The sequence below is a fragment of the Anas platyrhynchos genome, chromosome 1 (assembly GCF_047663525.1).
Source record: "Anas platyrhynchos isolate ZD024472 breed Pekin duck chromosome 1, IASCAAS_PekinDuck_T2T, whole genome shotgun sequence".
In the NCBI taxonomy this organism is placed as follows: Eukaryota; Metazoa; Chordata; class Aves; order Anseriformes; family Anatidae; genus Anas; species Anas platyrhynchos.
Window position 1 is genome coordinate 56,353,323 of NC_092587.1, and position 16,497 is coordinate 56,369,819.

At 41.1% G+C, this 16,497-nt stretch overlaps 2 protein-coding genes across 2 annotated transcripts in view; one reads left to right on the plus strand and one right to left on the minus strand.

Annotated features, from left to right (window-relative positions):
- Positions 1-16,497, plus strand: part of SYN3 (synapsin III) — a 189,523-nt gene that overhangs the window by 59,104 nt on the left and 113,922 nt on the right. The window contains exon 6 of the mRNA XM_013092067.5: positions 5,944-6,033. Within this exon, the coding sequence (XP_012947521.1) occupies positions 5,944-6,033 (90 nt within the window). The remainder of the gene's footprint in view (positions 1-5,943; positions 6,034-16,497) is intronic.
- TIMP3 (TIMP metallopeptidase inhibitor 3) overlaps positions 8,762-16,497 on the minus strand; it is a 36,848-nt gene continuing 29,112 nt past the window's right edge. Inside the window, exons 3-5 of the mRNA XM_005011515.5 lie at positions 14,507-14,618; positions 14,012-14,133; positions 8,762-13,375 (exon numbers count right to left, since the gene is read on the minus strand). Of these exons, the coding sequence (XP_005011572.1) occupies positions 13,178-13,375; positions 14,012-14,133; positions 14,507-14,618 (432 nt within the window). The 3' untranslated portion in view covers positions 8,762-13,177. The remainder of the gene's footprint in view (positions 13,376-14,011; positions 14,134-14,506; positions 14,619-16,497) is intronic.

A 16,497-nucleotide genomic window follows, 5' to 3' on the forward strand; every position in this document is an offset into this window, starting at 1 on the left:
AATCTTGGGGGAAAAAAAAACAAACAAACAAATGAAAAAAACACCTATGAACATTGCTCCTTTATCAGCCTCTAGTAATCTCAAGGTGTTATTTCCTCTCACTGAATAGGATGTGTTTCACCTTTCCCAGTCTCTGTTGTGTCAAAAACAATAATACAGTGTGAGGGAGAATAGATGAATAGTAAGAGATTAATAATAGCAGATCAGTAGGCTATCTATGTCCTGACCAAAACACAATAAGAAAAAACAACCTTAAATGAAATATTAACCTTCACAGTTTTAAAGGGTATTTGAACTACACTGCTAGGATCTTTCATTAGATAGATGCTTGTGGTAGCCAGCTGCCCCATCCTAAGACTATGATTATCCATTTCTTGCAGAAGTGCAATAGTTTGGATATATCATTCTAACATATCTTGTGCTCTCTTCCTACTTCTTCTGAGTGGTGCTTTCTTGCAAGAATATCATCTGAAAAGACAGTCAAGAAAGGGAAAGAGATGGTCACTTCAACAACTAGGTCTAACAAAACAAAACAAAACAAAACAAAACAAAACAAAACAAACAAAAAAAAAACCTTAATATGGCAGAGATATTGGAAAGAGGCAGAAGAAAACACGAAAATGTATAGAGTTTGTCAACAGTTCCAAAAGGAAATGTAAGTTTATCATAAGGTGTTGGCCTGAAAGACTACCTTGGAAACTCCTTGGGCTCCTGGGGAGCACAGGACGGTGTTTTGTGTTTTTTTTTTTGCACTGGGAGCCTCCTTCACCTGTTCTTTAAATTTTGTCAAGTTCATCTTGTAATCTCAGAAAACATGAAAAAATATAGCATTGGCTTTTCTCAGCCCCGAATCAAAGTTTACAGTAACCCCCCAGACCTGTTATGACCAACTCTAAGTCATTAGGATCTGAAGGAGCAGGACAGCCTGAGGAATGAGGCTGGCAGGAAGGAGTTAGATGTTGATACCTTTCTGGAGTCTACATCTAGGTCTCCAACCAGTTTCATTGGAAAATACCCTCACTGATCATTGACACTGCCAGAATGGAAAAATTCCACTGCATTGTTCTAGGTACAAAGCAGGGAACAACAAGGTATATGGATCTGCCAAGGATAAAGCACTTTACAATATATCTCCCCCTGGAATATTTAAGATATTTTTTTTAGGGATTCTCCCTATTCATTGCACAAATACAGATAGGGTCCTGTCTTCTCCAAAAACATTGCAGCGCAGCAATGCTCCAGATAACCCATATCCTCTCCTCCAGGAAAGAAAATAAAAATAAAAAATCTAATTTTTCCATCACTCTACAGGTGGATGATGCACATTTGCCCTCAGTTGTCATTTGAGTGATGAGGGTTGCTGGGAGTGGAAAAGAGAGGAAGAGAGGGATCAGTGGAAGGTTCAATACAACCCTTTGGCATTGTTTTCTACAGTTAGCCTGACACACTACGAGAATGTTGACCCCAGTGACCAGACAAAAAGCCTCTGCACTTATGCTGGCTTTTGCTGAGGAAGACAGTCATGTGGTCTATTCCATCTGATTTGGGGTTTGAGTCTGTCAGGATTTAGCTGACATTTTTCAACTCATGCCTTGTAATTATGCTTGTGATGGTGTGCAGGGACCTCAAGATATAACAGGCCTATTTTTAGGAGTCTAAAATAAAAGAAAACAAACAAATTCAGCACACTGAGGAAAAAAAAAGAGAGAAAAAAAAATAAAAATAAAGCAGGGCTGGCAAGGCAGTGTGGGATAAATTGGCTCTGCCAGTAACTCAGCTCTAGATATTCAGGGTCTGGTAATGCCATGCTTTTCTCATGGAAAATACAGCTGGCTCACACAACCGTCCCAGAGAAGTCAAGGAAACCACTTGCAAACACTTAGAACAGGTTTACAGAGTGCCTCCTTTTCCTATTACTCCCCAACAGACATCACCCCCAAAGACAAATGATTGTAATGCACTAAGTAATCTAAGACCTAAATGGGGTCTGAGCTGGCATTTGGCACTGCTGAAATTTTATCAGGTCAAAGTTAGCTCAGGTAGAGATTGTACTGGGGCATTTGAGGGCAGGAAGCCTCACTGGCAGGAGAATCAGAAGATTTTGTGATAGCTGGGAAGTGAGGAGAGGCACAGAGCATTTCAGTGCATGTTCCATTTTGATTGCAAAACAGGCATCTTGAAATAAGGCATCTGCTTAACAAAGATTATTGGAAACTTTTTGGACATACAAAATGGTTGAGATACATGAAGAAATGAAATCTCCTGGGAAAATGTGCTTTTCACTCTCCCTTTTTTTTTTTTTCCAAAAATGGTTCCATTTCATAGAAATGTTTATGATTTTGTGGAGGGGGATGGAAGGAAAACTGTTTTTCCTTGGCAATTTGCAACGATGTTTTCTCAGCAACTGTAATTACAATCAGCTGAGTTTGGGCTTGAGTTTACTCAAACATGCAGCTCCACTTTTTAATGACATTTGCCAGGTTTCCAGTACTACAAATTTCTCCAAAGGTTAAAATTTGCATTAAACACAAGCACAGTTTAAAATAGACATTTCTGAGAGAAGAATAGACATATTCAGGGGGATTTCACTCACTGAGAAACATCTATGCAATTATTGAGAAATAATGCTACAAACATGCTAAACATAGTGCTTCAATTTTTTTAAAAAAAAGAAAATTTGTTGTAAAAGTCACAATACAAAATACAGTGGGAACAATGCTGAGAGTAGTACTCATACGACATGCAGAAACATCTTAACTGTAAGACAACTTTTGCACCTGTGAGACTGCAGGCAATAAGAAGTCTTAAAGACAGTCATCTACATAGTCAAAGGAAACTGCCAGCTGCACTCTTATGGACTGTCAAGAGATAGAGGCTCCCTGGTGACCTAGATAGACACTTTAAAACAGTACAAAAGGAATTGAGATGCTCTGAAGGGATCTTCTTTCTCTGGAAAGATTCCCTGCAACTCACTTGGATATCCTAGCAGCCAGGCGAGGCACTTCACTTGCTTACCTGTTCCAGGTGTCTCAAACCCAGATTGTGCAATGTTGCCTTGCCCTGTATCTTGCTCTGCAGTCTGGATGTGATCTCAGTAAAACCATGGAGCCACAGAAAGTAAGAATTGACACCAAAATGTGGAAGGAGCAGTTATCTCTAGTTGAGGTGCTGACTGTAACATTCCTACCCATCTAAAATGCACTGGGAGTAGCAACTTGATCTGTCAGGTATCTGATAGGTTCCCGTAGCATTCAACGTGGGTATCTCTTTGCCAATATCCTGTCCTTAATAACTGCCAAAAAGGAAAAAAATATATATACATATATATGTATATATGCATATATATATAAAAAGGAGGGAATTGACCCATGACCCAATTGACCATGGTCAATACCAAGGTCAGAACTTTTTTACATTGGTTCAGTGAGGAGGCTGCCAGATGGCTGAAGCTCTCACCTGTCCATCTGAAATGCTTGCCATTTCAGCAACAAAGAGCTATGCACTTCAAAAGAAAGCCCAAGGTACAAGTTGGAAGGCTGGGCCATTGTTCCAGTTACTTTGACTGAGCTGTTTTCCTCGAGTAACACAGGTGTCACCCCAGTGTCCGTGGTTTTCCAAGGGCTGCATGCACACGCAGCAAGGGACTTGTGCTGCTCTCAGCCTGGGTGTTTTTCTCCTCCTCCTTGTCTCTGTCTCATTCTGCTTAAATTTTGAGTCCTGTTTGCTCACTTTGCTAGTCAAAACAGGGCTTTGTTTTTCTTCTCTAGGATGTGCAGGACTAGCGCAAGTGGTTAAGAGAAGCAAGCTGTCCTCCTTCCGCAACATAAATACCCTTCTTGCCAACAATAATTATTCTACCCAGGGAGTTTTTCTCTTATCTACAGATGCAAGTGAGGGGGTGGTGGTGTTAGTGAAGGGATATGCCAGCTCTTGATAATTCCTGGGTTTTCTTAAATGCCACATTTTGACCTACGAGATTAGCAACAGGATTCTTCACATTTGTTTGCAAATCTGCTGGCAGCTGCCCCTTCAGCATGTAGCCTGGGTCTGGCATACACCCTGCAGCCATTTATTTATTTATTATTTTTGTGTGTGTGTGCTGGCTGCATTTTTTTTTCACACACATATCACCCCTTAACCTCCCAAAGGGGTATTTCTTCTTACCCATTGAGTCACGCTTCAATTTCTTGCACAGAAACGCTTTTGCTTAGACCAACCCAGGAAACAGGACAGGAGGCCTAACACAGATACTCAATGAAATCTCTTCTCAGTAGTTCTCACTTTATCTGCAGCGTAACCTTGAGGTTGCAGTGTGGTACATTCACTGGCTTCAGCCATTCCTCAGAAGTGCTCAGAGCATTTAAGATTATGCAGCCCATACTACTGGGACGAAAGGAAGCTTTCTTTCCTTTCCCCAGACGTCCTCAGGTGATACAGGTGACACAAAGGTCACTTGCAAGGTGACTGCATTCCTATGTTTAATGGGGAATTTGAAGGAAATTGTGATAAGGAGAAATCTGGCCAGTGAGACTTGGCCCAGACTGGAGGCCATTTGTTAATTTAACTCAATCTTACCAAGTTTCAGAGGACTTGGAAGCTTGATTCAGTTTCTAAATCATTTTTCAAATAAGGTATTAATGGGAAGTGAGTTCAGCCATGTCTCCCAGCTCAGCAGGAGCCACGATTCTCACTACTTTGGACCACTTTGTTTTCTCAACATTCACAAAAATAATTGAGCTATATTATTCAGCTCTGTTTCCCCTTCTGCAGGACTGCTGGTCTTACCACTTCACTAGCAGCACTGCTGGTTCTGCCTTGACCAATGATAACAGGGCTGTACCTCTTCAGAGTAGAAGGAGGATAAATAGATGGGTGATTGTGAAGAATCTAATGGAAAGTTTCTGTCATATACACCACCTCATATTCTCTTATTTATACTAACCCTCTTTTGGTGCCTTTTTCTACTATGGTATCGCAGGGTATAAAATTTCTGTCTTAGACAGAGGTTTGGTTGTTTTTTGTTTTGTTTTGTTTTGTTTTCCATCTGATCAATGACAGGTTATATAGAGAGGCTGCAGGCAGCATGCAATAGTCTGAAAGTTCGCAGATGGCCAAAGTGGAGCAGGAACTCACTATGCTACACTTCTGTTGGGGTTTTGGAACACAACCAGAAATCAAAACTCTCTCCTGCCCTGGGGGGCTTTAGGTCTGTGTGGGCACAAGCCTGACTGATAAAAACTTTGTAATAGCAGTGACAATGGTGATGTTCATGCTGACAGGCTGGGGCAATGGCAACATGAAACACATCAATGGGCCATGAGGAACAGATGATCTCCCCTTTCTCCTGCCCTGCTTGGGTGGATGTTGGGAGACCCACAGCTCATAATAAATACCAGTTATAACTGGCTTATGTCAAGCTTGTGCTTCCTTGGTCTAGCGCTCAAAGGAGGTTTTCCTCGAGTCACATTTCTCTCTTAGCAGTTCTCCTTCCCTTCAGCACAATGAGTAAAGGTGCCTTGCTTTGCTTTGGCCATGGAACAAAGATGTAAGGGAGAGCTTGGGTTTCTTTTGTCTCTGCTTAAGAGTGGTGGCACTGATTTCCTGCCTGGTCACTCCTCTGAGCCCTATCCTCTGCTAAGACAGGCCTCCCACCCTTTCCCCAACCACTTTGGAAAGTAAAGCCTATTCATAGCAGATCTGTAACTAAGCCCAAACTGATCCTCTCCTGGCTCTCGAACCCCTACTCTTAGTCCAAGGTTTGTGTATACTGTTCAGCTTGGCCCTGGGTAATTACAGCGAGTACTTTATTTGGTCCTCTCAGTTCTCTCACCTCCTTCACCAGTATCAGAACGTTTTGCAAGATCTTACCTGTTACACAATAAGCCACTGACATCTACTGTGTCTTGTTTTTTTTTTTTTTTGTCTCCTTCTATCTGCCCCAAGTTTTCTCAGCTCATTAAAATCTTCAACTCGCTGGGTCCTGAGAAATTCCCCCTCGTGGAGCAAACTTTCTTCCCAAGCCATAAGCAGATGGTGAGTACCTGTGCTTTCTTCTGACTCTAGCATGGGTGGGGGAGAAGCAATGAACATGAGTTGTTTATGAAACACTGAAGATTTGGGACGTGGACAGAAAGAGATGTTTGTTTCACAACATCAGTTTGCTTGGCCTGTCATGTCATTGCCATCCATGAAATGTTTATCAGCCTGACTAGGTACTCAAAGTAAATTGGACTTCTCAAAAGAAGAAGTTGTTTCAGCTTGTGTTTCCTTCTCCTGGTGGTTCTGGGGCTCTAGTCTTCCTGTCAACACCTAAATACCCAGTGTGCTGCGTGGCTACTGGAAACCATCCCAACCTCTTAGGGCACCTTCCAAAGAGGTATGCACAAGTGCCCGCTGCATTTGGCTTTGGTCCTGGAGAACATGGCTGAGTGGCTTTATTTAAAACTGTTGATGTCTCGTTTCCTTTGGGTTACAAGGACGACTAGTTATTGGCGAATTTTTCCTCCTAACTTATATTGGTGAATTAGTGGCTCTTCTTAGCTGGCTGGTTTTCTGGAGACCCTCTGTGTGTGAACCATGACCCCATGTGCAAGGCACCAGGTGGCTGAGTTTATTTGCCTTTGATTGAGAACTCAAGTGTGGTTTACAGCCTGGAGGTTAAGAGTGTTGCAATGTCAAACTGGAGCAAGAAAACATTCAAATCCCTCCATTCCCACAGATTCCTTGCTACACTGTGGGCCAACTACAATGTATAATATGGTGTAGGTACCTGATGGCAGAAATTAGTGCCGAGTGGGAGCTTTGAAGTGCTTAAAGAAACCTCATTTAGATTCTTGTAAAAGATCACTCCGGTGCACTCTAGGTACCTGAATGCCTTGAAATGCCACTCCTTTATCTCTGTGTTCCAATTCTCTGTTCCCTGTAACTGTCTGAAGGGACAACAGCAATTCCATTCCTCACAGGCACATGGTGAAGGTAAGTACACTCATATTGTGAAACACTCAAGTGAAGCGGTGTTAAGAGCTGTATTATCAACTAATACCAATTTGAAAAAAAATAAAAAATGGATGGCCCTTATATATTGAGCAAGAGTTGGTTATAGATTTTTTAAGAAAAATTAGTTCTTAAATCCTGTTGCATTTAATCACCACTGATTTATGAAGAGGGATTTGTGATATGAGTAATGCTTCAGGACAGTTTTGACTTTGGCTGACTATCACTTCAGGAATGGTATTTTTGGAAGATTTGATTAGGCTTTTCATTACAAATATGTTACTTGGCAATTTAGCATTATTTTTATTTCTGGAAATCTGACTCCTCCGCATGTAAACACATTTGTTACTGGTATAGTAGTTTGGTTTAGCAAAGCACTGATCTTAATTTCATGTATTTGTCATCTTTATAACTTATCACCTACTTGCAGATGCTATTGCTTACTTCCTAAAGAATACAGGAACCTTTTTAAACTGCAGATAATCTCATCTGAACACACACTATTGTTGACATGCAAGCTTAAGTAATCTGATTTAAATCAGTCACTTTCCAAACATTTACACAGGCAACAATCCACTTGGGCAAATTAAGACCTGCCCTTCCCAGGTGGGGGGTCTGCCCTTCTCTTCTGCCTGGAGCAAAAGAAATGAGTCTGTGTAACTTCCTAAGATCTTTCTAGATGCATCTTACAGTATCCTGGGCTGATAGGATGAGTATAAGGGGCTGAGAGAGTAAACGCTTATGCCAAGCAAGCTGTGTTGCAGCCATCACTCCATCAAATGCTTGTGAAACTTGCCCACTCTGCATCAGCTTCTCAATGTATCAGGAATTATAATTATATCCCCTCCCCAGTCTTTTCTTTCCTTTCCTGGAGGTGTTTTTTTTTCAAGCTATTCCAGTTAACACTGGCACTTTGGTAGCTGACCCCCCCCAGAAGTGCTTCTAACTAGAGTTATGGTGTTTCTTCTTTGCAGTGTGACACATTTCAAGCAATGAAATTCTCACATAAGAGACCCTCATCCCTCTATGTCTAAAACTTTCCAAAGCTTACTTTCCAAACTTCTGGATGAAACGCAGAACAGACACAGAAGTCTGTTTCATTCTTTCCTCCTTGTGGAGAACGGTGATTTTCCTAAAGTAAAAGTGACATGAAGGAAATTTCTAACAGCTGTTTTGGAGGCCCTATTTGCGAGCATTTTAATTTAGTTGAAAATGCTTTCTCTGAAGCTTCCTTCTCATTTCAACAGGGCATTTTTACCCAGCCTTAAACAGTAAACCTAAATAAAGGATACAAGGCTCTGACATTTCACAGCAGAAAAGATCTGACTGATGAATCTCCGTTTTCTTTGCTATGGGCATGTACCTTTCGACCATTCCCCCTGTTTACTAGAAATAAAAGCAAATTTGGCAACTGTTTGTCTAAAGCCCTACTGGTGCTGCTACATGACTTACCCATAATGACTGCCTTGCTCCGTAGTGACCCCCTATGGCCAATTAACAAGTGGGATGTTAACTTCAAAAAGGACTTTTCACCTCTCCAGGGCTTATGACCCCAATAACAAGTCTTCAAGTGATCAAACTCTAAAGAGGGAGGGACTACTGGGTGTCCTCTTTCCCAAAGAGCCAGAATGGCCAGAGGTGGAACGTCTGCTTTGGGCCCAATAAATGGTATCAAGAAAGGGAAGGAAATGAACAAATCCACTTGCAAATCCATTTGTGTACATTTGAAGTGGACAGAAACTAACATAAGTGAAGCAGAGACAGAATGTCTGTGATAGAAATAAAACCACTTTACTGTTTAGAATAAAAGGACACTATAAAAAGTGAACATTATGCAACATTACCTTAAAAGACAATATACATTCACTGAATATAAAATTTATAAATAACATGGAGGAAAACTGTAAACAGTGCTAGAAAATTTAGCAACAAATACATTCCTTCTGGACAAGATTTTTCACGCAGGTTTGGTTCCTTCCCCAAATTTCCATGACTATCAGGAACAGCAGAGTGGCTCTATGAAGGAAAGACTTTGTCAGAAAGAATGAGAAACCAGTACAGGCAAAGCAGCAGCATTTAGTGGGTTGTTAAGCTTTTTGTGAAGACTGGTAGCTCCAAAAGATACTTAAAAAAAAAAAAAAAAAAAAAAAAAAGTTTTGCAAAAATTTTGCCCTGCCCTTCCTTCTAAGCTAGAAAAGATATTATAAATATTTTTTTTCAAAGACATCTGAAAGAATGGAGGTTTGTTCCCATTGAGGCTTTTACTTCAAGAGTCTGTACTGTGAAAAACACCAGAGTGTTTGCCATCAATCACCCTGAGGTAGCACTTTGCTCCAGCCAGTATGAATGGTTGCTGGTGATACGTTTAGGTTTTCAAACAGTCCTATCTAAAGGATCTTGCAGCTTTTCAAAACAGGATTTTTGGCCTAAAATTGTGGTTTTGTTGCATGAAAGGGAGGGGGAAGCCTCCCACAGAGGGGGGAGCACTATGTCTCAGCAATTCCAGGAGAACTTTATTCAATGTACTCCAAGCACAGATCTCCTCCTGCTCTCTACCATTTTGGAAAAGGAAAATTGAATCCAATCATTCCCAACCTTTATAGTGATTCTAAAAGGGAAAGCACTCTCAAGCAAATAAGCAAATTGTCTATAAATAAGAAAACAAAAGGCAACAGCCAGAAATGACCTATGCCCTTCAAAAATTACTTATTATAATGCTGATGTACGTGAAGTATGGGGAGGAAAAAAAAGCCTCATCTTGTACATGCCCAAAGGACACGTTCACATGAGATGTGCCATTGACAGTTCCCTCTAACCTTTGGTTTCAGGGTGAAGTAAGAAGCATGGGAGAGGTGATGTGTGCTGCTGCAAGCCGTTTTATGTTCCAGAGCCTAATATTTTGGGGAGAGTGTCATACCTGCCTCCTCACATCCCCATCCCTGGCATGCCCACATCCTGCATGGCCTGTTCTAATGAGGGAGAGTTTTGTCCATTGGCAAGCAGAAGTGACTTAGCAGGACAGGAGAAAGGAGAGAGTAGAAAGAAAAGGAAGAAGTCTTTGAGTCTGATTTAGAGCCTTTCCAATCCATCTAATGGCTCCCTCCTGCTTCAAGGGAACCTTCGGTCAGGTTCTTAATGCACACACAAGCTAAAATTTAGCCCAAGAAATACATGTCCCTGATAGCATGCACAGAAACATAATTAAGAAGCTTCCCAAAAGAAATGTATTTTTACTGGATTCTTCCCCCTCCTTTTGGCTCCACATTTTTAAAAGCCTTAAGAACTGTTTCTTTACACAGCAAGGGAAGAGATTTGGTACCAAATCCCCACCCTTGCTGGTCTAGCTATCTGCATCTCAGAAATATTTTACCGTCTACAATATAAAATGGGTATTCATTTCATTTTCTGGTAATGTGGTTGCTGTTTTGCTGTTTACAGAGCACATAGCTACATTATATCCTACTTAGGGACACAAGTCCTCATAGCATTAGAATGCAAATATTTTCACAATAATTTGAGTGCAATACTGTGATGTCTCAGCTAGCTAAATGAATCAGTGACAGGTAAAATATGCAGAGCTGCAATTAAATGAAAATTCAAATCAACACTTCACTGCATCGAGGGGCACTCTCACTTAGCCTCCGAAGCTGTGAAAAGTGGCTGCAGCTCAAAGAGACGTCCGCTTGGCAAAGTCGCCTTGAGCTTGAGGAGGACCATCTCCAGCGATGCCGACTCCACACGATGCAGACAGTGAGGGTGGAACCATCACCGCTGGTGAGGCTGGCTCCACTCTGCCCTTGGTGACCCTCTGAGATTTTGTCAGCAGTGCACAGCTCAAACAGAGATTGCCCCCCTGCGTCCAAAGCCAAACCCCGTGTTCTGCCAAAAGGGGCAACCCACCACGCGATCCTATGATGGGTGCTGTGAAGCGCCCTACTCTCCCTCTCATCTCCAACCTATAATTTAGGAGTAGTCACAGGGAAGAGGATTTTTGGAAAGTGTTCCAAGCCTGAATCACAGGAAAATCCAACAGACTCGCAGTGTGTTTTGTTCTGTATTGCCACTCAGAGCTGCTGGAAAAAAAAAATACACAGCAAACCTAGGCGCCTCCTACATTAACTCTTTGAAAATGCCCTTTAAAGCTCATCTTAAAAATGAAGCTACAAACTTTTTGCTGCGACAATTCATCTAGGGAATGGGACATTTCAAGGCATGTACATCTGCCAGAGCTCTGGTAGCACAGAAGGACCATAAAAATGCATCAGGACCCACCTCAGACACCCATTCCTTCCCATTTAGCAAAGAGGCCCCAAAAACTCCAGTAGTTGTGAAGGTCACTGACTATAAAATGCTGTTTTGCCCCAGGCTGGAATCACTGCAACACTTTTTCCTGCTGGTGGCAGCTCTGCTTTCTAAGTGGAATGAGTTGAAGATATATGGAAACTTAAGATAAATAATCATAATAATACAAAAATGAAGTTAAGCATAATCTCCCTGCCCAAGCCCTCCCCGTCCAAAACTCAGTCACCCATTTTGCCAGCACCCCTTCTTCACCATCATTAAAACTTAAAATACTTTTATTTGATAAGAAAAATTATATTATAGTTTTCTTAATAAAAAAAAAAAAAAGAACGAAAAAAACTTCTCCAGTCGACAGCAAAGCACAAGACAGTAAGGCTCCTCCTCCCACATCACTGCAGGACACAGTAATGAGCACATGCACAGAGCTATGCCTAACAGTGCCTAGAGGGGAAACAGCACTTGACACAGAAGGAATCCTCTGGGCAGCTGAAATTTTATGATCCCAGCCAGCACTTATTAGAAGACCACTTTTCCTTGCCTAGCCCCCACACACACTTCCTTCCACTATATAAACAAATGTGCCTAGTATAGCTGCAGGGGAGGAACCGTGGTGCTAGGGTACAGAGGAAACAATGACTGTAGCCACTACTGCAGATACACTGGAGCTTCAATATCTTAAAAACAACTCACTGACTCGGAATGTCAATATTTCTGTCTTTAAACACAATCAAACCATTCTTTTGTTTACAACACCAAAAAAGTCCACGTCCTGTCAAAAATAGCTTATGTCATTATGTGTATATACATCTTAGTTCAGCAAAACACTATTTTGGCAATAGAATTTTTTTTTTTTATAGTAAGAGCTCTAGCAAGTCTCCCCTTTCCCTCTCTCATGTGATTGATTTACAGTTGGTATTTTCATATCTGTTTAGTTTAAGGTGTTTACAAGCTGTTTTTCCTGTTGAAGCAAAGCTGCAAAGATCCCAGGGACCAATGCTGCTCAAAACAGGATGGCACAGCACTTCATCTGCTCTCCTGCAGATGGATTTACCTCCCTGCACATAGGGGATGTGGCTTTTGTTTTTTAAACAATGGAAAGACGAAATGCTCTCTCCTTTGTTCTGGGGAAAGCCAGAACTATAAATGTGCTGTTACATTCACCCTGTGACTGAATTAGCTAGGACAACCAGTCAGCAATGCTTTTACCAGATGATGTGGTCAGACTCACCAGGTGAATTCTCCCACTGCTGGAGTCAATCACGTTGCCAATCTCTCCCACAGAGGAGGATTTCTTTTGGACATTATTTTTTCCAAGGTTGAGGCTGGGTTTCTTTTAGATTTGTTTCATTGGCCAATCTGATTAATGAAACCTGTTTTCCTTCAAATAGATTTGTCTACATATTTTCAGCACTTAGCGTATGAGAAGGGGGTGAGGGGAAGCCAGCGCATAGAAGAATACAGTGCCTAATTGGCATAGTTTTTAGATTTTTGTTTTCCTAAAAAAATAGAGATTATATTGCTACAGCTAATGATACATGTAAGAGAGCAAGAGCTCCATCTTTTTTTTTTTTTCTTCCATTTTTCCCTCTGGTGTGCAAAAGTAAGCTCCCAAATGTCATCTGATCAAAATGAGTGGTATCAAAAATGGAAAAGGTGATTACAACAAATTCAGTAAGGTAGCACAGACTTTTTTTCTTTCCTTTTTTTTTCTTTTTTCTTTTTTTTTTTTCTTTTTTTTTTTCCTTAAGTGTTCGAAGTGCTAAAATTTGCAAGAAAACAGGCACTAATTTCATTGTCATCATCATGATCTGGTAAGAGTTAGTGTCCAAAGGAAGATCAGCCACAAGTAAGGGAGAGGGGAGATAAGGAAGGGATAGCGTGCTCAGGGATCTGTGGCATTGATGATCGTTTTATCTGGAGGTGCCCATCCTCTATACCAGCTGCAGTAACCTTCTACTCTCTGGATGCAGGCATAGTGCTTCGCTTGATATCCTGAGTGGCCAAAGTTGGAGAGCATGTCTGTCCAAATGCACTCATTCTTGGAGGTGGCAAAGCAGGGCAAGTAGTAGCAGGGCCTGATCTGTAATTGTAAAGAGCAACCAGGTAAGGTGACATGAAACAACAACATTATATAAAAAGCCTTTTTACCAGAAATACAGGATTCAGAATTCCTCTCCCTAGAACCTTACTTACTAACTCAAAATTCAGCCTCAGCTTAGTAAGCACATAAGCATGTGCTTAACTGCACACATGCAGGTAACTCCAGAGTCAAAGGAGCTTCTCAGGTGAAGGAAAGTTGAGCTTATGTTTATGTTTTTGCAGGCCTGGGTCCATGAACAAAATCTTTGTACCACTGCTAGGACGTGAGTTTTAAACTATCCAAATTGTTTGCACGGGAAAAAAAGCTGTCCACATCTTGCCAATACTTTGGTACCCGATTTAAGTCATCTGCAAATGATTGAAATTGCCTAGAAGGCTTCTCCAACCCCAATTAACTCCAACACAGAATTACAAAGGCATAGACACTGCATCTTTATTTGATTATCTCTTCTCTGCTATCAACTAAAGCTAAGCTTTTCTGTTTTCCTTGCAAAAACTGTTGTCTTCCATTTGCTTTCCTGACTGTTCACAAACATCATTGGTATCAGCACCCAAGGTGAACAGAATTGTAGGGTTCTAATACCTTAGTACCAGCTAACGAGGAAACGCAACATACCTTGCATCCACAGCCCAGGTGGTAACGATGATTGAGTCCTTTACGCTGGGACAGAGTCAGACGGTCCCACTTCTCATACCAATTGCACAGGCCAGTGTAAACCTTCCCTTCGTACACGCGGCCTTGAAAACAGAGACATGGTCACAAGTTAGCACTTCACAGCTCAAGCGCTTTGCTCGTTTCCTGAGACCACTAATGCTCTCAATATGTTTGGCTTCAGTCGCTGTTCAACAACTGCTTTCTTTTTTATGAACTGGCTCAGGAATCGCTGGCCAGCAAGATTACAGCACTTCTGCACGTTAGGAGTGTTGTGTCAGATGTAAGCACCAGCAGCAACATGCAGGTGAGTAATACTGTCAAGCTTGTCTCAAAAACAGAGCAAAACTAAGTGAATTGACACCTTCGCAAGAAGCAAGGCTTGGCAACTGCCATGTCCTTCGAAGCTGTATGTATAGAATGGAAGATGTTTTCATTATGAAGCACATTGTCTTTTACCTGTAATCAGATACTGGTACTTGTTGACCTCCAGCTTCACTCCACAAAGACTCTCAGAGGCTTCTGTGTAGATATACTGGACATGAGGCATTATTTGGAAGCCTCTGTACATCTAGAGAAAGAATAAAAATGCTTTAAGTCATCTTAAGATAAAAACTTTTCACTTCAGTTCTTTACAATCTATATTCCTAGACTATCATGGCAAGCAGTGAACTTTCAGTGGTTAGGATGAAGGACTGACAGCACTAGCTGGACTCAGGGATCTGCTGGATCCCTCAGGGGATCTGAGGGATCACTGGATCTGCTCCTAGGACAGAATACCCGCCTGTAACAAGACACTGCAACTCCACACAGCAACCACTTTTCCCACTCCCATTAGTTCCAGTGGCATGAAGTGAGCAGTGCACTGACACTGCAAGCTCTGCCAACATCCTGAACATTTTTTTCCTTTACGTAGCTTATAATCAGGAAGAAATTAGTTCAAGTTTGGATTCTTTCTCCTTCATGTGATTTAAACTATTTCCTCTGAATTAAGGGATTTTTCTTTTAAACAATGACCCTATTTTCCAGTGTTGTTGCTATAAGAATTTCAAGCTTTTGGTGCGTGATCTAAGTCATCATCCCAGATGCCTCCTTCTCAAACATCTAGCATGTGCTACTCCTGCTGACCTCAGCAAGGATTTAATGTTTCACTAACTAAATGAAAGCAGAAACAAAATTCCACCCCACCTCCTAAAATTAGCCTGGTACTGATGGGTGCCATAAAGAAAATATCATGTATACATAATTCCACTATGCTTCTTCTCCTTTTTCATAACCTTTAAGTGTAAGCCAAGATACAATTCAATTTAATTGAAATATGAACTCACAGATATACTGGCAGTTGGAATCAATCAAGAATTAGCATGTCTCTCTATCTGCATTGACTTTACTGCTGCAATTTATGGAAATTCGTACATGCTTTGAAGTCTGTGCACAACAAAGAAACAGCCATTGCATGTGTACATTGGACCCGATAAAACATATCTTATTTTTGAAACACTGAGGATGATTTTCCTCCAAATTTCATCTTTCAAATTTGGTTATCATTTCAAATTATTTGGTCTCTTTCTCCCCACCAACTCTATGAAATACCAACTTCTAAAAGTGGAAAAATAAAAAGAAAGATTATTTTAAGAAAAAAACAGGGAGCTGAGAGAATCACTATTTCATATCATTTCCCAGCCTATCCTTCTCTCTATCAGCTTTACTGATAAAGAACACGTTCATATTCATTTTAACTATTAATAAGGTGAGGCATGAAAGGAAAAAAAAAATCCTAGAAAGTCCCAGAGCTATAGATTCTTGCTGCTGTGTCACCTAAGTGGTACTATTTCCCTCCATGATGTATTCTGTTCCTTGAAATCCCTTATTACTCTACTATCCCAAGGTATGCATCCCCACTTGCTCATCTTTCACTCTCCACCTCCACTCCCCCACCTAGAAAACAACAACCCTTTTTCTTCCACAGAATTCATCAGTGCTATTTTTTCTGGTGTTAGCAGCCTGCTTCCAACCTCTATGAATTCAGTGAACAGATGTCTGTTGATTTAATGGATTTTATACTAGACCCAGATACTGCATATAAAAACAAAACACTACTAATTTTTCTATGCACAGATGTCCAGCCACCTTCTGGGCATCCAGGGAGTGCCTGTAAGTTTTTTTTTCCATCCTTAGTGACATTACTCTAATCAGCACGTTATGCAGTTATCACAGTTCAGTAACAGCGCTGCTGTGTACAGTAAAAGACATTCCAGAGGGTTTGTATTTTCCAGCCTTCCCTCTACACCCTGCAAACATGCAAGGAAAGCATTTTTTAAAATTAATCACGATATGTGAGCTTCTGTTGACATAGTATGTTTGGAATAAAGCATCATGTCCTTAAGTGAGCAAAGTCTTACGCTGAATATGGAAGAAGTGAACCTTGCCTCATCTCTACATTATTCCTG